This window comes from Nomascus leucogenys, chromosome 2 (genome assembly GCF_006542625.1).
Source record: "Nomascus leucogenys isolate Asia chromosome 2, Asia_NLE_v1, whole genome shotgun sequence".
Lineage (NCBI taxonomy): Eukaryota > Metazoa > Chordata > Mammalia > Primates > Hylobatidae > Nomascus > Nomascus leucogenys.
The window spans coordinates 30189677-30215161 of NC_044382.1; the positions used below are offsets into that span (position 1 = coordinate 30189677).

The 25485-nt window shown below is 40.7% G+C and overlaps 1 protein-coding gene across 4 annotated transcripts in view; it reads left to right on the forward strand.

Moving 5' to 3' along the window:
• Positions 1 to 25485, forward strand: part of HTR4 (5-hydroxytryptamine receptor 4) — a 200872-nt gene that overhangs the window by 160985 nt on the left and 14402 nt on the right. The window contains exons 6-7 of one of the 4 annotated variants that reach the window (XM_030822692.1): positions 6743 to 6862; positions 7821 to 9551. The exons of 1 other annotated variant lie outside the window; for it this stretch is intronic. In XM_030822692.1, the coding sequence (XP_030678552.1) occupies positions 6743 to 6862; positions 7821 to 7911 (211 nt within the window). In that variant the 3' untranslated portion in view covers positions 7912 to 9551. Of the gene's footprint in view, positions 1 to 6742; positions 6863 to 7820; positions 9570 to 25485 lie in introns of those variants that run through there. 2 more of the 4 variants (XR_001115209.2, XM_003266614.4) reach the window with 2 other exon arrangements.

Here is a 25485-nt window from a genome sequence, read left to right on the forward strand (position 1 = left end):
TTAGACATGGAGAGGGCTTCAGAAGTGATCTGGTCAAATGTCCCACCCAGTACGGTGATATTTTCTCTCACTTGCCTGTAAGCAGCTTTCTATCAATTCTCCTAATGAAGGATAGCTCATTACTATCCAAGGTAAGGCATTATATTGTTTGACAGTCCCAGTTGTTGCAAAGTTTGGTCAAATTTTACTTCTCTGTATCTTCATCATAAAAGCTTATAATCTTCTAGCTGGAAGTGATATGAGAGCTCAAATAGTCCAGTGGTTATCAAACACTTTTGGAGGGTGTAGCAATCTTTTCTTCAAACGGTATCTCACTTGGAAGTGCAAACAACAAAAATAGAATTGCTTTGAACAAAACAGGTGTTGGTGTGGAGACATGTGTGCACAGCATCATGACCATTGCCCCATCACTCCTATGACCACTCCATGAGGTTATTGGTTGAAGTTTTGTTAAAAATAACCTGAAGTAGATTGCTGACCTCAATCTATTACAGACGAGAAAATAGAGGCTCAGAGAACTTAAGAAGTTCGCTAAGCTAGTGCAGCCACATCATCAGAGGAACAAAGACCAGAACCCAGGTCTCAGAACTCCTACATCAATTTCTCACTTACTCATTAATTCCTCCACTCATTTATTATCTTTTTATTACATACCTAATAGGGTACAGACACTGTACTAGGCAGAAGGGCTGCAGCAAAGACCTAGACAGGCAAGATTCCTGCCGCTAAGGAGCTCACAGTTGAGCTTTTATCTTTTCACTTTTTCCTGATGGTCTAATTCCTGCCCTTGGAAGGTACACACAGACACATGCATTCAAAAGTTAACCGGACCATCCTGGGAGACTTCTACATTCAGTCCATTTTTTGCATGACTTTCCAAAAGGGTGAGTTCTAGAATTGAACTGAAAGGCTATTCACACATTTTGGTGATTTTAGGATGCTCTTTCCTTGACAGAGTTGCAAATTATAAATTATTTTCTCTGCCTCTGGTTTTCTTTTGGGACTATGTATATAATATAGCCATAAAGGGAGAAGCTGCTTCGTGTTTATCACTCAGGAAGATGGAAAGGCCATTCAGACATGTGGGATTTTAAACTGCAAATGCCAGCTGGATTGGGTTGTAACAGGATAACCTTGAGCAGTACAGTAGGACTTGCAGTGGGCAGAGAGGGAAGGGCATATGAGGCCCTTCTTGGCCTGATCCAATCTGGTTTTCCAGCTTATTTCCCTCAACTCTCCCCACTGCAGCCCAGCTCCCCTGACCTAACTCTTTGTGCAATAAACATACAAGATTGGTCAGCTTTTCCCAAACAAATAGTGAATTATCTTGTCTCTGGATCGTCTCTGCTGCCTTGAATGCTGTCTCACTTTCCAGCCTGGCACAAGACTACTCATTCTTCTAGGCACGGTTCCAATAGGAGTTCTCCAAACTTTCCTGCCCCACTTTCCCCTCAGTCTCTGGGCTCTCTTACCACCTGCTTGCCCTTCTCTTGGGAGCTCAGCTTATCCCTCAGTATCTTAAGTATTCTTTTCTTTTTTATTATACTTTAAGTTTTAGGGTACAGGTGCACAATGTGCAGGTTTGTTACATATGTATACATGTGCCATGTTGGTGTGCTGCACCCATTAACTCATCATTTGGCATTAGGTATATCTCCTAATGCTGTCCCTCCCCCCTCCCCCCACCCCACAACAGTCCCCGGAGTGTGAAGTTCCCCTTCCTGTGTCCATGTGTTCTCATTGTTCATGTACCTGACTCACTGTCACTCATATGGGCAGCTTCTCAAGAGCACTGTTTAGGGGTTAAGAATGCCCATTCCATGAAGGTGCAAATTTAGTGATGTTGTTTCAATCAGGCTCTGAGTTCAGATCCTGACCCCACCGCTCTCTAGATATTCTACCTGGGGAAAGTTACTAGGATTCGTTCCACTCAGCCAGAGCCTGCAAATAATAAAACCCATGTGATAGGATTATTGTGAAGTTTATATGAAATAATCCATGAATTTCTTAGCACAGTAGTTGACACATAATAAACATTCAGTAAATATTGGCTGTGTTTAAAACGTACTTTTAAGGTATTTTCTCCTAGATATTTTAGGTTCTTTTATATTGGAATACTATAGAAAAAGCAGGTAGATAGTCTGACTCCCAAAGATTCAGAGTTTCAATCCTTTTATTTGCCTTTTAGGAACTGTGGTAAACAATGGAAAAAAGTCATGAAAGGATATGATTTGACCTCTTAGTTCCATACACATATTGAGAAATAGGGAAAGAAGTACATTGGGATTAGAATAAACCACACCTGATTTGATCTTGCACTTTGGTGTATTGAAACACGGACATATCTGAGGCTGGTGATGGGATTAAAGGGCCCTTGGGAATACATTTTGTCCAGAGGCCACAATGTTAACATCCCAAACTATGAAAGCTCAGCTTTCTGCAAGCTTCAAAACACAGTAGAAAGAAAGATCGTAGAGCTCATGCCCTGCAGATGCATTGCTTTATGTCCTTGCCAAGACACTATGCTTTCTGCAATTTAGTTTTCTCATCTGTCTGATAGGGGCTTTTGTCACTTGCATGCTACTTTCATGATTTTTTATCATGTCACCACTCTACCCATGCCATGCTATTATTTATTTACTATTTTTCTTTAAATACGTTTTAAATCTAAATAAATATATTTGTAAAGGAAACTCTGTATCGTGACCTTAAATGCAAAACTATATAGAGAAGATGATTTTTAATATAAATGAAATGAAAATAAAACAAAGTTATTAAAATTTAACTTTATCGTGTTTTTTTGCCAAAGGCTTTGAGCTTGACACCTGCACTGCGTTTGTTAGATATTAAAGACTTGTTAAACCAGAGCAGGACAACACTGAGTCAGAATGACTGAATGAATAATTTGAATCCCCTTGCTGTCATTCAGATTATTTAATGCTGTGTCTATTGTCTGAGATATCACTCACAGAACACATCCTATGCTTGGGAAACACTTGATCTTCTAGCCTTAGTAGAATTCTGGTTGATAGTGAATCTAAAGACAATTTAAGAAATGGACTTTTAATAAGCGAACTTGCTGATAACTTATTACAAATCTATGTGCCTCACGGTTTATAGACAACTCAGTTTTTATCAGCTAACAATACCCAAGAATTCTATTTCTCATCACATGAAAAGCACCTAAAAAAACATTGCTCTATGCATCTCTTTACATTTTTTGCTTTCTCATTTTCATAATCACCAAGTCTTTTCTCATCTGTTTATCTTCAATGCGATGAAAACCAATAAATACTTCCTTGTCCACTTTGCTGAAATATATGTTTTATTTTATTGTTTCCATTCCTTTCCCTTTGGGAGCAGGGACTTCTAGCTCTGGCTCCTCTGACCTGCCTGTGCTTTCTCTCTACTGCCCCCTAAGTCCCTAGCTCTAAGCTCGCTCTCTGGTATGAGTAGAATGGCTGGAGGGAAATCTCATACACCTGGGTGCGTAAGAATCAGCTGAAAGCAGCTTCTTAAAATGCAGATTGCCGCTCTCTCCGCTTCACTCCTGCCCTCCTACCCTCACTGTCAAAGGTCTGGTATGGATCCTGGGAATCTGTATTTTATACAAGTACCCAATATAGTTCTCATGCACATAGCCTCTGGACCTTTGAGAAAGATGACTTAGCAAGTGATTCTCCTCCTCCTCCTCCTCCTTTTCTTCTTCCTCCTCTTCTCCTTCTTCTTCCTCCTATTCTTTCTTCCAGAGAACAAGTAATTGTAAGTCTGTTTCATTAACTGCAAATATTAAACTTCGTTATAAAACTTCCCACCAGATAAATGATTTCCGTATTTCCAAATGGGCAGAATTCTTGATTTGTAGGGCAGAATACCTGAGTTATAACACTAGATCCACCATTACCCATCGATCAATCCATGCCCCTACATTACACTTTCCTCTTCCTCTAACATGGAAACAAGACTCTGTACCTTCTTGCCTTACAGATTTGCATTGAAGATTAAATGCGAAAAAAGATATGACAATGCTTTGTAAATTGTCAGGGATTTTACCAAAACGATTACAACAAGAAATGCATTTTTAAAACTCATCCGTTAAGATATTGGAGAAAGATCTTTCTAAATGATGTTTTGCATCAGGGATTTTGAGTGGCTCTGCCAATGTTTTTGATCAAACATATGTTTGAGGAGAGACAGTTGTGATCTCGCTGCATTTTAAGTTGTGGCATCTCAGCCCCACCCTATCCTATCCTACCCAAATACGTTTAACAGCTTTGCAATGTAATTTCACAGATTCCGAAATTGAGGTCTTTCAGATTCTTTAATACAAATCCAAAATTACCCTCCTTGTGTTTCCAGTGAAACCTCTTCCCTCCACATGGAATATAAAGTATCAGATACTAACAATAGAATATTAAAAGCCAAATTTGAAGCAATTACCCACAGCTTTGGAGAACAGTCCCACACACAGCTGGTGCCCAATCAGAAGGCCTGTCTCTGTCACCCACCATCCCTGCTACTCATAAAATCAGAATGTCAGAGTTGCAAAGGATCTGACAGATTATCCTCCCCTTCATTTAACAAATGGGAAAAGTGAGGCACAGGAAAGGGATGAAGTCATCCAGAGTCACTCAACTGGAGGCTCCAAAGGCATTAGAACCCAGGTCCCTGTCTTCTGGTTGCTACACTCTGCTGCTTTCTTCTCTGAATTAGTAGGGTGACCTTGTAGCTGGGAGTGAAAGGGGCTTCCTGAGTGTTAAAGCCATGTGCACTGAGAATGATCTTATTGCACAGGAAGGAGGTCTCTTATGGTGCTGCATAATGTACCATATTTTTTTTTGTCATGCATGAAGACCTAAAAGGCAGATGGCACTAAACTGTTAACTGTGAACAGTTATGTAAGTATAACAATGAGAACTGCGGCTATGAACCAACTGTCCATAAGATCACTCTGTCATTATTCTCAAGTTCCCATTCGTCCTGCTGAGAGAGAGATGGTTGTGAGTCCTTCATGGAGTTAGATGCTGGGCCATTGTCCTTTCTCCATGGCCAAAGCTATATCGATGTAACCTGGCATTAGGCATCAAATAGCAATACTGGAGTATTTTCAATCTTTATTTAAATCTCTGAAAGAATTGTACAAGAAAGCCAATATATTGAAACTGAGTTTGCCAATGTCAAAGATAGATAGAGAGGGAGAGAAAGAGAGAGCTGATGTAGCCCTTTGGAAACATTTCTCAAAGAACCTCTTCCTCTTTCCAATTGCTCTGGAGCCTTCCACATGCCCAACCACATGGCTTTCTTTAGCTCTGATCTTTTTGCCTTGTCTTTTATCCTCACCCCTCATTCTTTATTATGTTTATTCATGTAGCCCCTCTCTTTGTCTTCCGTACTTTCCTCCTATCTTTGCAGGGTTTTTTTCCCCCCCTTTACACCTACTCTCCCTATTTCTACATCACAGAAAACATTGGGTTCCACTTAGCAATGACTCTTCTTTAATGGTCAGATGGAGTTAGCAGGAAAGAGTCCCATGTTAGTGTCACAGTCATATTGTGTTGCAATAAATGGAGAGGCCACATCACACTGCAGGTTTCTCACAGGTGGAACATTTATAACATGCACCCCTGTACATATTCATTTCACCCAGGAGTCTGCTATAGTGGGACAAAGAAATGCTAGAGACAGCAACACCTAATACTGTATCCATAGTGGTAGTTGTCAAAATGATGAATGACAATACAGTAGAACAATTACTAGCACAGATGATGGTGTCAAAAATGACTTAAATGTAAGGTCTGACCCTGTCATTTATTAACTGTGTATACTTGGGCAAATTACTTATACTCCCTGAAGCTCAGTTTCCTTGCTTGTTAAATGGGTATAATACATGAATTAAGGCACATACTGCGTTCAACCCAATGCCTGGTGCACCAGTGCTGCACTGATGGGTGGTTGTTTTTATTGTTGCTAATAATGACAATAATAACAAATATGATACAAAGGGGATTTGGCCAATGAGAGATGAGAAATTCTTATTTTCTTTCTTCCCTCTCTCCCTCCTTCCCTTCCCTCTTTCCTTCCTTTCATTCTTCCTTCCTTCCTCCTTCCCTTTCTTCCTTCTCTCCTTCCTTCCTTTTTAACCTTCATTCCTTCTTTTTCATTCATTCGTTTTTCTCTCAATAGATATATTCAATGAATAAGACAGATAAAAATGTAAGGGAGCATGTAAAGGCCTGAGGGCACATCTTGAGTTATCTAGAGAGTTTACACTTTAAAATGGCATGTGGAAAATCTGCAGGAAGGAACATATAACCAAGGATGAATCAAGGATGAACAAAAGCTATGTTCAGAGCTATGTTCAGATCTAACCCAGAAATAGTTAGATTTCATTATTTAGGGAAGAAATCTTGCATATTCTGCTGTAATAAGAATAGAACTTCCAACTGGAAAGAAGAGAACATTTTAGGGAGAAAGTTGCTGTCCAGGATTGATGGAAAGCATTTAACTCTCTCTGAGCCAAGATGTGTCATATCTCAGGGGCTTAAAAAAACTTGTTGCTAACAAGTCTGAATGATCTTCGTCTAAGACTGGGGAATAGGTGGAAGCCTGGAGATGGTAAATATTGCCCCAATTTTTCAAGAAACACTAAAGCTAAACTCCAGAAACCATAGACTCATAGCTTGTGTAAGTAAGATTCACTGTTGTATAATAATTCATGCCAAATAATTTCTTTATCTGCTAGGACAGATTTTCTGTTTGGCAGAGACATTTTAGCAAGGCATTGGACAAAGCCTGCCAGAGTGGGTCCATTCTCAGGCACATTGAGCATTAGATGTTTGACTGCAAGGAAGCCCGTCTTGGGGTAACTATGTTTCTCTATTTTATCTTGCTCAACATTTTTTACCTTGCCTGAAAAACTAAAAGGCAGATGACACTAAACTGAAATATCTACCATTGTAGATTATTTGATCTTACTATGTGCTTGCAAAAAATTTAATGTCTAGTTTGAGTGAGTGCTAAATAATTATATCTTGAATGTTAAAATTGCTATGATTTAGAATGATCTCAGCTGACTAAAGTGATACCAAACCGATATAACAAAGTTTAACTGAGTAAAGTGTGATGGTTTATATTTTGGCTCAAGTAAATAAATAAATAAATAAAATCAACTATGCAGAAATGTAATAAAGAACCTCAGGAATTGACAGTTGTTGTATCAAAAACAATCAAAGTTGGCAGCAAGCTGAATATACGCCAATAACTTATTACTATTGTTAGAAATGAACTGAATTTGACTACATTCATAGAAGTAAACCCAGTTGATGATGAAAAGCACATGATGTAAGTCAGGCTCACTGCGAAAATTTGTGCACTTTCCTAGTACCATAATTCAAGAGAGGTGTTCACTTTCCTAGTACCGTAATTCAAGAGAGGTGCCCATTATGGGGAATAATCTGGAAACCATAACATATAATGAACTATTAAAGAAAATTGGAATGTGTAGCCTGGAGTAGAGAAAACTTGGAGGATATAATCGGTAGAGGGCACAATGTTGAGGGGGCCTGATAGGCGTAATAGGTTCATCAGGTAGAAGCCATATGGGACCGATTTTGGCTGAACATTAATGGGCTATTTCTAATAGCTATTGTTGCCCAAAATTCATATGGACTGGCCTGTCAATGGAAATTCCTAAGTAGAAGCCAAATAGCTACTCATCTGCATGTCACAGAGTGTTCCTGCCATGCAGGTGGGCTCTTTCAGGAGATGATCTGCAACATCCATTCCAATTCTGAGGTTCTGTAATCTTCTCCTCTCTCTAGGGATGCAGTGGAGTGTGGTGGCCAGTGGGAGAGTCAGTGTCACCCGCCAGCAACTTCTCCTTTGGTGGCTGCTCAGCCCAGTGACACTTAGGCCCCTGGGACAATGACCCAGAAGACAGCCATGCCTCCGAAAGAGGGCCAGGTCCTAAGCTGCTGCTTGTGCGCGACTGCACGCGGTATTCTCTTCACCTGAGGCCTTCCGTCCGCCGGTGCGGGAACCCAGTGCTCGCTGGGCTTTTCCTCTGAGATTCCAGCAGGTGGCGCTGGAGGGACTCAGGGGCATAATGGCCTCCTTGTTCACTTTTTATTTCCCAACCCTCCCTCTTCCCAGATTCTCTGCTCTTGCTGCGTGGTCTCTGGTGTCTCTGACATGTTCCCGTCACTCACTATGTCTGATCTGTCTCACTCACGTTCTAAGCAAGACAGCTTGCTGCGTCCTATCTCGGTCACTGATGTCTCCAAATACGCCTTCTTTGCTGTGGGCTCACAGATAACAACAAAATACTCCCTCTCTGTACCTGTCTTAGCCAGAGGTGTCGCTCCTGTCTTGCTTACTTGCTTGGTCACGTCCGTCACAGCCATGTTCAAGCTATCCCCTGCCTCTTCTTCACCCTGTTCTGTGCCAGACGCTAACACACTTTTCTCCCTGTGTCTGGGTCCAAACGTGCATCCTCTTGGCTGGCCCCCTTGTCAGTCCCAGAGGTCCACTTGCTCTTCCTTATGTCCAATGTCTGTCCTCCTCTTCAGGACATGCTCCATTTATTTTCCATGGAAGACACAGGGTCAGAGATCTGTCAGAGGAAAATGGTCTCCACAGCAACTCTGGAGGGAAGCTGAAAACAGATAGCTTCCTCCTGGTGTCCTGGCCGCTGGCGTGTCTGCCCTGAGATGCTCGCTCTCCTGCTGGGCTAGAACGGGACGTCTTCTAAAGAGCCTTGGGCAGGGCTAGCAACGTCATAGGTGTTTATTAGGCTTCAGGATCTTTCCCATGAACTTGTGATATCATTTTGAAACCCTTCAATCTGGCTTTGTTGCTCTGAAAGGAGAGAACTGTTGGAAGTTCACACTAGGTAGACTCATTTTCCCCTGCAGCTCCCCCAAGGTGCAGGAGGGCAGGATCCAGCAGTACTGGGGATGCGGAGGCAATGCCGTACTTGAAGCCAGAGGAACCAAGTTGCCGTCCTGGCTGTGCTGCTAACAAGCTGTGAGATCTTGAATAGTGTTCTTTCATCTCTGGACCCCACTTACCACATCTGTGCACTCAAGCTTGGACTAGAGGATCTTTAAGTTTTCTTTCTGTTTCTAAGACAACAGGATGCTGCTATCGCCGTCTGCTACCTCGAGAAGCCATGGCCTGCCTGCCTTTTGGCTTTGTTTCAAAGGAACGACCCTCCTCATTTGGGCCTTTTAGACCCCTGACCTTTCCAGCTTTGTCCTTCAGATTAATCTGGATGTCTTTTATTCAAAGCTGAGTCAGTGGCTCTTGCGAATGCCCCACAGCAGAAGTCCCAGGAAGGTAAATGCCAAACCCAGAGCCATGTGAGATTCTGACTTTGATCTTGGCTGTGGTTTAATAGCATCTCAGGATTATTTATCGTATTCTCTTTTTTTCTTATTGCTTATGAAGTGTCAGTTATTGTTTCCATTGTTGTTTACTTTACTTCTGGAACTGAAACCGACAGGAAGAAACTTTGGAATAAGGAAGAGAAGAACCATCCAAATGCCAAAAAGAAAAAGAAAAAAAAAAAAGCCTCTCTGTCCTATGAAGACTTAATTCTGTTGGGGAGAAAGTCATGTTGTAGGGAAAGGAAATAGCCTCTGAAAGAGAAATGCTCTTCAGAATTCGTGAGAAATATCTCTCCATGCTGAAATGCTCTTTGTGTAGACTGGGATTCTCCCTGATCAATGAAGCAGGTTGAACCAGGGAACCATTCTTGTCACATACGAAGAAAGTTTATTTAAGTTCTAACTTGCACCCTGACTCTGTGGCTGGACCAACCCCCTTTGATTTTTCAAGTCATTGTTCCCCTGCCATCACTAGGCTCAGCAACCACCATTAGGAGGCAAGCACCATTTTGAGGTGCTTTTCTAATATGAAGAAGGGAGCAGCCAGCTTCTGGGCCCCACGGCTCTGGACCTGATGATGAGACCCAACCAATCTGCTGTGGCTGCCCACACACCCACCCACTGCCTGCATGAGCACATTGGTGGGAGGAGTACAGCACAGAGGCAGCGCGTGCACTGGGTCCATTGCTGACATTAAGCAAATTGAACTAATTCTTGAATGTCTCAGACCTCAGAGAGAATCTCTCTTGCCTACTTCACAAAGTTGTTGTGGAGATAAATAAGATAATTTTTTTTTGTGAAAACATTCTGTAAATCATAAAATGCCATTCCACATATTTATCATTACTTTGGGCGTTTTGGATTATTGTGGATGTGCCTGAGCACTCAAGGACTACGAATTTATTTACTGGGAGGTAAACCAACTTAAGAGAGTAAGTTTCTATGTTGATAAAGAAACAGAGAAAGAAATGCCCCAGGGCAAAGGTCGCAGGAAGGTAAATGCCAAACCCAGAGCCTTGTTAAAAAAAATAATATTCTAGGAGCACCCCTTGGGTATTAATTCTTCCTGTATTCCCAGCACTTTGGGAGGCCCAGCTGGGAGAATCACTTGAGGTCAGGAGTTCGAGCCTGGCCAACATGGTGAAATTTGATCTCTACTAAAGCTACAAAAATTAGCCGAGTATGGTGGCATCTGCCTGTAGTCCCAACTACTTGGGAGACCGAGGCAGGAAAATTGCTTAAATCCGTGAGGCAGAGGCTGCATTGAGCTGAGATTGCACCACTGCACTTCAGCCTGGGCAATAGAGTGAGACTCCATCTCACTAAATAAATAAATAAATAAATAAATAAATAAATAAATAAATAAAATTCTAGGAATTGTAGAAGCACCCTTTGGATATTAATTCTTCCAAATCCACCCATCCTAATTTGGTCATTTCAGGTTGCCCAACACATGAATTTATGAATCACAAAAACTCATTTAAAGGGATTTGGTTATTCACAAAGTAGGGCACTACAGGCTAATTTTGATAATAAGGAGTGTAACTTCTCATATAACTTCAAAGTCACATGGAATAAGATTCAAATGTCTATTCACTATGAAAAAATGTATTTGAAGAAGAAAATACTTGGACCATCAAAATCGTCCCCACACTATAAATTATATATGTACAAATCCTATGAAAAAAATCAAACATGGACCAGACTATGACCAGCTAGCATGAATACTACATAAAGAGTCAACTAAGATATTGAACCTGATAACTTTTGAAAATTTTCCTGATCTGATAGTCTATGTATATGATTGTTAATTGTGGTTTAATGCTATTTTAGCTAACAACTTAATTTCATTTACATTTTTAATAAAGTAGAATTACAAAGGGGCCACTTATACAGTTTATAATGCACTGAGATCCCTTGTGTGATCAACACATAAAGTACATGTGTGCCCACCACATAGAACATGAAACTTAATTCTATAATTTCAAAGGATTATAAATTGTAATGATGGTTGTGTTTTTGGTTTATGAGATTGTTAGTTATAGCTATGATTTATTTGAAGCTAAGGCTTTGAAGGTCCTAGAATCCTTGATCTAACTTTGTTTACATGGAAAGCATCTTTGGCTTTATGGTCATCTACTTTTTGATGCAGTTCCCAGAAATGTGTTATGGAAAAAATTGGAGCCTACATAGATTTTTTAATTGATAAATTATATTTATTGATAAATTATACATATGTTTATATGATTGCATTCTGTACATGTTTATATAAATTATATATTGAAGGAAAAATGAGTCTGAAAACTAATAACTGAATTTTGAATATGCAATAAAATGCCAAAGTCAACTCCCATGCCTCAGTCTTGTGGAGCTTCTCGGTAACCTCCAAGGTCCCAGGGCATTCTCCAGTAGCTATGCCATTTGAAGCTAGAGAATTTTCTGACTCCAGTACCAGGTTCCCCTCAAAGGAAAGCTAGAAGCCTCGGGCCCCTAGATAATGTGATTTTACCAGATTCTACCTGTCTGCCTGTCTGTCACCTTCATCAAGGCCTCCAGCAGTAAGACAGACCTCTATGACATGGTCACCTCATGAGCAGAGGATGGGGATCCTGTCCAGCTACTCTCAGAACACAAACCACGAGGAGCCATTTAAGGCAGTGTGACAATGTATATCTGGAGGTCTTGGATTGAGGTTAAGTATGTGCATCCCTGCTGAAGCCTTTAGAAAAAAAAAAAAAAACTGGAAGGGGGGTGTCACAAGCCATCCAAGAGCCTGGAGTCTGTCTCCCTTAGGCCCAGGTTATGTGTCAATGAAATCTAGGTGCCATCTCTTCTGGGTGTGGAACAATGGAATGAACCCTGTCAGCAGTCAGGAGACAGAGTAATGTCCAGAGTAAAACAGACTTAGCTCTTTTGTTTACCTCTTGGGACCTATCTTCTCACATATAAAATGCCAGGGGTGGACAAGAATTAGGTTTTCACATCAGAATCCTTTCTTCATACACAAATCTATCTGGAATTCCATCACATAAAAGATTCAAGCAGGATGGGGAATAGGTAGGTCTGGATCCCCCATCTCTGGTTATTATAATCTGTGCCCTGGAAGGAATGATCTTGGGAGCCTAAAGCCCAATCGCTGGACCAAGGAATATCCTCTGTGCCGGTGCTTGTTTACCTCCTGTCCTTAGCTTTTCTGAGGCGGTGTTCATAATACTGCCACGAACTATTTTTTCCAGGTGACAATCATTTCCTCAGAATCACACCTCCCCATTACAAAATCTCTTCCTCCATTCAGAAAGCATACTGTCTCCTGAAACTTCCTTCCTAGAATGAAGACCTGAGCCTTCACTGGCTGTGAAGTACCTGCTACCAGACCCCACAAACTCCTGCAGAATCCACCTCCAAACTAACCTACCCTTGGGAGAATGCCCTCTTTCTTGATTTTTTTACAAATTGTCTGTTTGCATGTTGGAGCATCTCTAGATTCATTTAAGGGGAAGAGACTAGTATTGATTTAGCGCTTACTGTGCACTAGGTGATTTCTATTTGCTATAGTTTAATTCACTCAACAGCACTATGGCATTCAGAGAAAAAGAGATTTTCTGAACACCGACTATGAGGCAGGGTCTCTTGCCAGAAGTCTACTAATAAACCTGACAAGGTCTCTACTCTCTCTTGTCAGAAACTAGAAAATAAACAAGGAGACACATATACATGAATAAGGCAAGTTTAGATACTGATATGTGCTATAAAGAGAATAAAAAATAGAGATGAGCAAGGGGGTGTTTTAGATGAAGTAGTTAGGGAAGGTTAGATGGAGGAGGTGTGCTCTGTGACAGGGGACAAGCATTCTAAGGAGTCAGGCATATATTTGATCTGAGGGAATATCACGTCAGGCAAAGGGAAAGGCAAATACAAATGCACTGGGGCAGAAATGTGCTTGACATAGCCAGTACAGTCTAATGAATGTGAAAAAAAAAGTGGTAGGATGAGATCAGAGAAATAAGTAAAGGCTGATCATAATTCAGTAGCTCTGGTGCCATTTACCAGTTACTACATGTCAGCCTTGGTGAAAGCATTTTACATGAGACACCTCATTTAACCCTGTTAAGGTAAGTATCATTTTCCTATCATAGGGATCAGAAAACCAGGCTGTACGTCAGAGAAGTTAATCTGGAATTTTTCCAAGGATGCAGAAATTACCTGCAGCTGGAAATGGAGCCCAGGTTCCACCAAATCTAAGGGGACTTGATCCACCCGAGGCCTGTTCTTGTTAGCAGCAAGAACAATCCTTGAAATGGATGGATTCTCTTCTTGTGCACTTTTCCCCTTTGCCCCTTTGTTTCTCCGTGGAGTTTTGGCTGTCTACAAACAAAGATGCATTTATACAGTAGGTCTTCACTGATTTCAAGTTAGCTAGTTCCAAATAGCATCTAATTGGAAGGAAAAGCCAATTATTGGCCAGCCAGAAAGTGATTCTTGATAAAAATTATTTTATCAGAAATGAGTGGAAATCAATCTGGCTATGTAATCAGTAGACTTTCTCATGCATTTCCTTATCTCTATCCTTACTGACATCATCCTTTCTACAACTGACATTATCTTTCATCTGGATTGGGGAATTAGGCTCTAAAACATAAGTTTCAGCATGCCATTTCCCCAGTCAAAATCCCTCAAGGACTCCTCATAGCCTACCAATACTTTCTGTAAGTCCACTGTTAGAGTTTTTCTTCCAGTTATTCCCCTCATCCCCGCAAAGCAAACAATATGCTCAACTCTTTGGATTTGCACATTCAGCTACTACTCCTGCTGTTCTTTCCACTGGGCATGCTTCCCCTGGCACCTCTTACATAGTGTATTTCAAATACCACCTCCTACCTGAAGTCTTTTCCAGCCTCCAGGACTGCATGAGGTTTTTGACCTATTCCAATCCCCAAACACGTTATTTGTTCTTCTCCTGTGACATTTTGATATGCTTTTCAGTGTGATTCATTAATTATGCTCTTTTTGATCTCTCCTACCAGATTTTGAGCTCCTTGAGGACTGTGGCCAATTCTTATTGCTCATTTTTTTTCCTAGTGCCCAACACAGGTTTTTGTGCACTGAAATTATCAAATAAATTCATTGGATGTATTTGTTTGGAAGAATGTGAAGCTTTTCATTGTTACGGCATCTCCACTGTACCAGCCCACTTTGCCCCTTCAGTCCCAAATCTCAGTGCTGCTCTGCCATTAGTACTCCACGCACTTCAAAAGCTGCAGCCTTCTGATAAGAGAAAAGTCTTTCTGTGACAGTTTTGAATAAAATCAAGATGTTTATCACACCTTTTTCAAGTGGCAGAAAGATTAGAGTTTTAAAATACCGTTATATCCCTGAGTTACGGCAACTTTATTTTCTCTTTTGGTCCTGTCTATTGAAAAAGGGCTTAAGCTTAAAGTTTTGTATTTATAGAATGCTGTGATGAAGCGGACTGAAGTTTTGTGAGTTACTTGACATTGTGTAATCCTAGAGGACACTGGCCTCCATTTCACCAATAATGGCATTTATTGAGACAACATAGAGCAAATGAAGCGTGAACTGAGCCATAGATGTAGAATGGACCCAGTGAGAGTTATTCAGGCTACGGTGTAACAAAGCATCTTTGAAAGATGTCATAAAATGTCAGATTTTTCAGCAGCATCCTTTCTAATTTGCTGTGTGACTGGGAATGTCTCTGCAACTTTCTGCCTAAAGTTTTGCCATTTGTAAATTGAGAAACTGTCTTTGGTTAGGAGCGTGGGCTTTGACATTAGATGGACATAAGTTGAGATCTAGAGTCTACCAGTTACTGAATGTGTGACACAAGGAAGTTCCTCAACTCTTTGAGCTTCAGTATCTTCTTTGCAAGGGGATAATGATAGCACATTCCCCACCCAGTGTGATGAGGCGTCAGTGGGTTAAAGCATATAAATAGTGGCACACAGTCTCTGGCATACAGTAAGCTCTCACTGAAGTGTAGCTGTTACTATTATTACTCTGAATTTCATGACATTTGAAATTCAGAAGCAGTATGTGGAGTCATATGGAAAGGGTTGTTCAGCAACCAGGAGCGGGGAAGTGGTGGAAGTGGCAGGCAGTGATTGTTTCTGTGCCAGTTGTCTAATCTGAGAAGGGAAAGGCTAAGAGGACTATTCAGGAGAAGATGGAGATGGTAAAGGATTTGGCTGTGGAGTCACAGAAGAAACATAATCTGCATGCATGGAAAATGGTATCTACTTGTCATTCAGTGTCTTGTTACGACACTCCTAATATGCCTCTTAATCCTCTCCAATTAATGTGTCTCCCAAGCAAGAGTCTCACTTCACCTTCTAAGACAGTAAAAGGATGCAACTTTATTGAGCATATAAGATAATCAGGACTACCTAAACACTTCACATATTTGGTAACATTTAATTCTCATAAGAAGTTTTGACTGGATTGAATCCCTACTTCCCAATTTGCAAATTTGCTTCTTTGGACACTTTAATTAATTTCTCTGAGCTTCAGTTTCTGTATTGGTAAAAATAGAGGTATTAACACTACCTAACTCATGAGGTTGTATAATTTAAATGAAATTATGATAGCAATTAACACACTGCCAGGGAGATAATTGGTAGTTTCTATTATTGTTTTTATTATTATTGTATATAATGCCCATTTTATGGGTAAGTAAAATGCGGCCTAAGGAGACTACTTTTTTTTTTTTGGAGAAGGAGTCTCACTCTGTCATCCAGGCTGGAGTGCAGTGGCGCCATCTCGGTTCACTGCAACCTCCACCTCCCGGGTTCTAGCAATTCTCCTGCCTCAGCCTCCCGAGTAGCTGAGATTACAGGCACACGCCTCCATGCCCAGCTAATTTTTTGTATTTTGATAGAGATGGGGTTTCCCTGTGTTGCCCAGGCTGGTCTTGAACTCCTGACCTTAGGTAATCCACCCACCTAGATTTCGTTTCTAACCGAAGGTCATGCAAGTTATAAAGAGCAGAGCCAGGCTACAAACCTAGATCTGTCTATGTTGAGAATCCATGCTCTAATTTTCTGGCTGCCTAGAAGGTGAGAGACAGAAGTAATGCCACCAAACTTTAAAGAGACACTCCCTCTGAAATTAGAAGATATTTTATAATACGTGAGGGTAGTCTAGTAGCTTGGATGAATAGTCATTTAAATTGGTCTGGAGTCCTGAATGAAAGGGCAGACATTATCTCTACTTTTAAAAACTTGGTCGAGATCAGATAATTTAATTTCAATTTAGTCTTTCTCCGTATTGAATGTCATTAGGGGTTTACGTCATTTGATTCCGGCCTTGGTCCCCTGAATTAGCATGGCAATCATCAGTATATGGCCTTCCTGTCAATAGGGTACAAATAGGGACCCATATGCCACTGCTTAATGATGAAATTCTTGGCCAGGATAAAGATCAGCCCCCCTACACCACCCCACATTCTTTCTCCAAAGACTTATAGCGATCGCTTTTTATCATTCTCAGGAACTTGCCGCTGGGAAGATCGTGAGTCATCAGCTACTAAGGCTTTGTGAAAGAGAACCCAAGCCAGGGTTCTGTAACTTCAAGTGAAAAGGCCTTGGCTCGCTGAGCAGAGGCACCATTTCTGGTGGGACCTCTTGTCCCAGCCAGCTAGAGAGTGGGCAGTTGGTCAAGGGATATGAGTCAGTGGAAGGAACTAGGAAAGGGTACTCTTATCAGGGTCACTCTTATTATTGCATCTCCTCTCCTCAGCACAGAGCTATCTGGAAACACTGAACTTGTAAGACTAAAAGGCCAAAATCATTCTTGAATTCTGTCTCATCTAATAGTAGCCGTCTCGGTGGAGAGCATTCTCTATTTATTCTCTAATTTCCTGGCATTTCTTTGCTATTCAGACCTTCCTATTGCAGCTGATGATTTTACTGTGATAGCCTGAATAATGGGAAAAAAAAGATATGGATTGTGATTCCACCTTGCATTTTGCCGCTCACTAGCTGGGTAAATTCTGGCAAGCCACTTACCTTCTGGGTCTCAGCTTTCTCATGAAACAGATGCCCTAGACTACCTCACCAAAGTTTATTCATTCACTTGACAAGTGTTTTTGCGTTGTTAGAGGAGAGATACATAAATCAATTTTGTTCAATGGCCACTGAACAAACACCGATAGTGATTATGTTAATAGGTGAGAAATATCTAGTCACAAAAAACAGAAAGCCAGGCAAAAAGTAGTAAGACCAGTGAGGTTCATTAAGATACTATATTCTAAAATATGTAGAACTAGGCAACAAATTCAAGATATTACTATTATTATTACTGATTGTCTAATATTCCAGGTAGGAAGTCATTTTTTATTTTTGTATCTTCCAAGTCTCTTACATTTATTCTTCAAATTCTCTTACTTTGATACAACTTATCTGGTCTTTCACTGCTCACCACTTCATATGAGGACAACTATGGCTATCCTCTACCTCTTTTTTTTTTTTTTTTTGAGATGGAGTCTCGCTCTGTTGCCCAGGCTGGAATGAAGTGGCGCCATCTCAGCTCACTGCAACCTCTGCCTCCCAGGTTCACGCTATTCTCCTGCCTCAGCCTCCTGAGTAGCTGGGACTACAGGCGCCCACCACTACACCCAGCTAATTTTTTGTATTTTTAGTAGAGACGAGGTTTCACCATGTTAGTCAGGATGGTCTCGATCTCCTGGCCTCGTGATCCACCCGCCTCGGCCTTCCAAAGTGCTGGGATAACAGGCACGAGCCACCGTGCCTGGCCTCTTCTACCTTTTTTCCCTCTACATCTGGACATACCATCAGGTTGATGTTTTTAAAATCACACATACACACACAACAATAAATACAAAAAGAAAAAATAGTTATGCCTTCCTAAAATTTTCTATATTCAGCAACTCTACTCAAAAACTTTATGTAGTAGTGCCCAGTTTCTCATCAATATGTCATCCACTCCTACAACACAGTGCCCAATTCAGAGTACAATAAGTAAAACTGGGCCAACTCCCACTTCCCATTTCAGCTCTCAGGCTGTGTGCAACTTCTCCCTGCTAACCATGCTTTTCTTCCATTGCCTGCCAGTTAAAACCAAGGCTAAGTTCATTGACTACCTTGTCTATGAAACCTAATGAAGCCTACTGTGACCTGTTTAATACATTTTTCCACAGGACATAGTTCCCTGGGGTAACAACCATAATCTCCATGGTTGTTCTCAGGCCTACATACAAAAGAGAAGCATCCAAATTAGCTATCTCCACATAAAACTAAACAACAATACTAACACCAACATCACCAGCACCGCCAGCAAAAACTAGGACAAGGTAAAAGTCATTCTCTAATTGGCAAAGACATGTGGGTCCATATATAGATAATCTCAGGAGATAACAGAAATGAAACAACCTTATTAACCATCTCAGGAATGTAAGGAAAAAATGCTATCAGTTTCACCATTTTGCTTGTTTTCATTTAAACAAACTTTAAGGAGGCACCCACTGTGTGCCAGGCATTGTGTTAAGTGCTAGTAATGCAAAATAATAAACTCAGGGCTTGTTATGCCAGTCTCTATGGGCCTGATCTTGGGGCTGAAGATAAAATGGAAGAGACTCTGTATTGCCACCTTCTGTGGTTGCATATACCCTGTTGGGTGCTCTGAATGCTGGTCACTGTGGACAGCTTGGACTGTGATTAATCTTCCAGACCAGTTTGCAGACCCAGACACCTATGCCAGTGGGAAACTGGTGAGTGGGACCCTATGTGAGTATCCTGAGAATATAAGAAAGTATCACACGGACAAGGACACCTGGAAAACCTAGTACTGATCACCACACACCAGCAACTTTTCATGTTTCCCTTTTTCTCCTCAAAGGTAAACTACACTGAAACAATTCTGCTGTAGTGCTAACATTTAAGGCATAATAAATCCTTTTGAGAGTCTGATGAAATCCATGATCTTTTCCCTAAAAATCTGGACATATGCACACAATTTTTGCCACATTTCTAAGAAGTTCATTTATTCCCTGAAATAAAAATCCAAGGTTAAATAACAATTAAAATCCCTGCTTTAATGTGAAACTGTATTGGTGGATACAACAATAGTGATTTATAATAAAGTCACTAGGTTCTCCCTATTTTCCTTCCTGTGGTTAGTGATGTATTTATTTAGAAGTCATAAGTACAGTCTTCTAGTGACATTTTTGTGAGCACAATGACTCATTGCAAAAATAATATTTCTACGTATAACATTTTTCTTTCCTCCACATAGTTCTCTGGAAATTATCTCATAAATTGTTCCAGGTTCCCTAGAAACTGGATTAAGGAATATATTATTGCCTTCCTTTACAAGGAAGGCATGATTCAAATGCAAAATACAGAAGAGTCTGGGAAAATGGCTGAGATATTGGGGAATGATTGAATTCAGTCAGAAATCAGAATTATTTCACTCAACAGGGAGTTATGTATTATATGCCTGCTGTGGGTCAGGCATTGTACTGGGCATGGGGTCGGCTAGCTCTCAGCCTGCTATCTGGCCCCCAAGTCTGTTCCAAGAGGAGAAACTATTTTCAATTTGAAAATTGACTGGAGAAAGTACAGTACCCCTAACTCAGTAATAATATCCTACATTTTAACAGCATCCACAGAGACAGTATAGTGTGGGTTGACACAGTTTTTGAAAGTAAACGAAACTGGATTCAGATCCTGATTTCAGCACTCATTGAATGGCCTTAGTTAAATTCCTGAAGCTTTTGATCTTTAGTTTTCTTATCTGTAAAATAGAAATTACTTTTAGAGGCTGGGCCCACAGTGGCTCATGCCTGTAATCCCAGCACTTTGGGATGCTGAAGCGAGCAGATCGTTTGAGGTCAGGAGTTCAAGACCAGCTTGGTCAACATGGTGAAACCCCATCTGTACTAAAAATACAAAAATTAGCTGGGCATGGTGGTGGGTGCTTGTAATCCCAGCTACTTGGGAGGCTGAGGCAGGAAAATCGCTTGAATCTGGGAGGTGGATGTTGCAGTGAGCTGAGATTGTGCCACTGCACTCTAGCCTGGGCAACAGAAGGAGACTCCATCTCAAAAAAAGAAATTACTTCTAGAGCAAGAGTTAGCAAACTACAGCTCTGTGGCCCAAGTTCAGCCATATGTGTGTTTTTTTGTGTGATCCTTGAGCTAGAAATGTTTTCTGCATTTGTAAAGGGGTATAAAAACAAACAACAACAATCAAACAGGAAAACAAGGAAAGCAAAAAAGAATATGCAACAGAGACTCTATGTGGCTTCAAGGCCTAAAATACTTACATCTAGCCCTTCACAGAAAAAGTTTGCCAACTCTAAAAAAGTTGGCAACTCCTATTCTATAGTCAGAATGCCTGCATTTGAATCCTTATGGCCTCTTACCATCAGTATGATCTTGAGCAAATTGCCCAACTTCTGTATCTAATTTTCCTCATATGTCAAGTAGAGATGATAATAGTACTTATTTTACATGATGGGAAGCTGCATATGTTAATATGCTTAAAATGCTGAGAAAGGAGGCTTATATATAGTAAATATTTAAGAAATCTTAGCTATCTTTATTAATAGCATCATTACCACTGTCATCAGTTATTCAAAAATACTTGTGAATATTAAATAAGATAGTGACCATCAAACAAATACGACAGTGCCCTTCTCACAATAGGTTCTCAATAACTGTCAGCTATCATTGCTGTTGTCATCACTATCACCATCACCATTATCATCATTATAATTTTCAAAGCTCTTTCACATACATCATCTCACTAGAAGCTCCCAGCTACCCTGTTGTTGCTGTTGTGATCTCCCTCTGATACATGAGAAAATGAAGCTTGGAGAAATGAAGAGTTAGATACTGAGCCAGGAAGAGGCGGAATGTGGACTAGCGCCAGAGATTTTGCATTCTGGACCAATGTGTCCTCTTTCCACACCATACTGCCTCTCCATCAAAATATCTGAGGATCTGTTGTTTGTTAGTTTTCTCCAAATGATATACTTTGCATCCTAGGAGCCTGACAAGGCAGGCAAACATGACTATGTTCCTCCCTGGCATGGTTATGCAGACAGGAAGCTGGGATAATTGGATTGCAGCCATTTGGTCTCAGGACTGCATTTGTAACCAGCCAACTGCTGATGACCAAGCCTAATGGAGAAAGCCCTGACCAAACAAACACAACCCCCGTGTAGGAACTTATTGTTTATGCTGCAGAGCTGGCTTCAGAATGTGCCAGGACTCAGACTGCCACTACGACAAGCAGAGCTTTTGGACTGGGGAAATGTTCAGGTGAGGAGGCAAAACATTTTTGACAGCAGATCTTGTGTAGTCAGATCAGCACCGTTTTATTATTTGGTGTAGGCCAAAGGCTATGGCAAGACTCGTTTAAGCAAAGTGTGTGCAAGGATTGATGTTTAAACAAAGTTAAGATCACAGTGGTACAGCATTAGAGTGAGTTGATGACTATAAAAAAAGCTAACATTTTGAAGTTAGTTTATAAAAGGAGTCACATATCTTCATATCACCCTGTTGTTTCTATAGTACTTAAACCAGCTTTAGCTCAGATTTTTTTTTAAGTCAGGAGATTCAAATAGACTTTACTGTGGAGCAGTATGTAAATTTGTGTTTCCTGGTATTGTTGCTGCAAAAATAATAAAAATTATGTTTAAGAAGTGTATTCCTCCACTTCACACTGCTAATAAAGACATGCCCAGGACTGGGTAATTTATAAAGGAAACAGGTTTAATTGACTCACAGTTCCACAGGGCTGGGGAGGCCTCAGGAAACGTACAATCATGGCAGAACGGGAAGTAAATACATGCTTTTTCACTTGGCAGCAGCAAGCAGAAGTCCCTAGCAAAAGAGGAAAAAAAGTCTCTTATAAAACTATCAGATCCCATGAGAACTCACACATTATCATGAGAAAAGCAGCATGGGGGTAACCGCCCCTATGATTCAATTACCTTCCACTGGGTCCCTCCCATGACACATGGGGATTATGGGAACTGCAATTCAAGATGAGATTTGGGAGGGGACACAGCCAAGCCATATCAAGACTCCTCAGAATTGTACTCGATGTATAGGGCAGAATAAATAAAATACACTTTGTAGACAGGGTTTTGCCATGCTAGGATAAGCAAATGGCATCTGCTTCCAACGATGGAAGTAAGCTGTGCTTAGAAGAAGTTCTGAGACTTGTTCCCCGACTGTTGTGACACAGAGCTCTCAGTCTGAGGAAGGGGACAAGAAGACCTCCCTTCCTAGAAAGACATCCCTATGGATCCCTATGGTGGGATAGATTTAGTTCTTCCTTCTAAGGCAAAGACAAACAAGTGTAAGGTCTTATATCTCAATATTTGTAGATAAGACCATTTTAAGTAGCCAAGAGTTCCTGCCAGAGTAAAGGAGATAGAAGTAATGAGGAAAGCTGGGGTTCTTAGAAACTCAAAGCAGGTCTGGGAGCTATCCAGGTGTTTGAAGCACTCTAAGCCAATGTTCTGGGATCCCATGTCTCTACTGACCTCTTCTCTTTGTTGGCTAACATAAGCCCTTGTCTTCTTGCTTTTGAGTTTTCCTAACACCTGCTGCCAGGCAGTTGGCTAACCACCAACCAATCCCTGGCCTGTCACATCACCATTCACACAACAGCTAACACAACAGCCACCTGGCTGCTTCCTAGGCCTGTGATCTACCACAGCTCTATCCCAGGCTGAGAGGCTAAGGCCTTACCTGTACCAAACATATCCAAACTTAAGAATGGAAAGATTGACCTTCTAGAATAGGCTGTACCGTGGTCATTTAAAGTTTTCTACATTGTCTGGGAGGTGGGGTTTGGGGGGAATGTGTAACACTCCTTTTCACCATACCAACCTCAAGGGTTTGTGGTGAGTAGAAAACAAAATAATGGATGTCCAAGGGCTTTGTACAATTATGGTTTGCAATACAAATGTAAGCGACAATCTCTGTATGTAAAAACATATGTTAAAGTTGGTGTGGTTTTACATGGTCATTCGAGCCAGTGAAAAATGCAAGCAGCCAGAGGTCTCAGGAAAACTATACTGTTAATTCAGCAAGGTTGACATGAATAGGAGACTGTGGATAAGGCATGTTATACAAATTATACAGTTTCTGAAAATCTAAACTTTTATTTTATAGTAATACCTTAGATTTCATCTTAACATTATTGTGTGACATTAATCACATTTGTCATTTTAAAGCATGTTGTGGTGAAAACAACTGTTCATAAGCATTATATCCTCTTCTGAAATTTTCACAAGGAAAGGGCTGTGGTTTTTTTTTTTTTTGCCAGAATTTGCTCAGTAATTTCAGACATGTCTATATTATCTACACGGTGCACACTCAAAAATTCAGTCATTTAACTCCTTAGGCGGCCGGGCGCAGTGGCTCACGCTTGTAATCCCAGCACTTTGGGAGGCCGAGGCGGGCGGATCACGAGGTCAGGAGATCGAGACCACGGTGAAACCCCGTCTCTACTAAAAATACAAAAAATTAGCTGGGCGTGGTGGCGGGCGCCTGTAGTCCCAGCTACTAGGAGAGGCTGAGGCAGGAGAATGGCGTGAACCCGGGAGGCGGAGCTTGCAGTGAGCCGAGATTGCGCCACTGCTCTCCAGCCTGGGCGACAGAGCGAGACTCCGTCTCAAAAAAAAAAAACAACTCCTTAAGGGTTGCATCCAAAAAAACCCACCAATGTTACCTGAATTTAGGAAGAAATATTAAATAGACATGTAAAAGTTGTTAGGATCATAATTAAATAATTATTAAGGTCTAATAAAACAACATATATATGCCAAATATTGGTGATTTGTAATAATTTATTATATTATCTCATGTGTAATTCTAGCTCCACGCAGGAACATTCAACACCGCTTAATTGTGGGAGATCAAGAGTGAAGGAATGGTTTTGGCTACCCTTTGTGCACTGAAATTCAATAATCCTGCTGCTATTTGAGTGAATGGATCCTTATTGCCTTGAAGTTTAATTTTCAGAGAAGCATGACATGCAGATACCCAGATATTTAAATTTTCAAATGATTATTTAGAGCCCATTGAAAGATTTTGAGTTTCTTTCTTAAATTTTCACACTGGCATATGGATTATGAAATTGGAAATTTTCATAAAATAGACATAGTTTTCAGATGGTAACACTAAGAGAGCTTTGTTAGTTCAGGATACCAAGTCATACCATCAGGCTAATGAAATACAAGACAAATCAAGTTGAAGGAAGAAAAAATTGGAGATCTAAATGACCATTTAATCATGTACTTAACTTAAAGTTGCATTAAAATGATGCTAGCTGATATTTATAAATGTTATGCCAGGAATTATTTATACATGATGAACATGACTTACTTCATTTGCTATTCACCATAACTCTCTGACAGAGGGTACTGGTATTGTCTGTATGTGTAGATGTGGAAATTGAACCGTAGGGAGGTCTGAGGTTGCAAGGCTACTTAGTAATGGAGCTGGGATTAGAATTATGGACGTTTAACTCTCAGCCACCATTGCTCAGTTAATGGTCAGTGAAATACCTAACTGCGCTGAATGAGTACGTCATGGCTCCTTTCCCCAAAAGGTCTGTAATTTATCTGAAAACATGCTATTTCAATTCACGTGCAGTTGCATTTAACAAGCCACAGCGGCTTATATTGTTAAATGAATTGCAGAAGCAGAAAGTGCTGTTTGTTTAAAAGAAGGAAAGGGAGTATCACACTGAGACAGTCAGAGATGACTATACGGAGGAAGTGGCCATATATATTCAACTATATTTTCAAAGCTCCTTCAACATAGACATATCATGGAGATTAGCTACAGGAGGGAAGAGGAGGCTGAGTTTCCTTAGTTGGTAAATTAAGGTAGTAATGTGTCCTGTGAACATCCCAAGTTGTTGCAAGACTCAAGTGAAACACTAGCTTAAGTGTGCTTTTTAGACGTACACTGTGGCATAACCATGTTGTGCAATAATTATGCTCCCCTTCTTATCCTCCTCTAAAAGCACTTTAAGAATATTGGCAAGCTCATTTAGGCTGAGATCATGTGTCTACTAATCTCTATGTTTTTTTTTTTCTT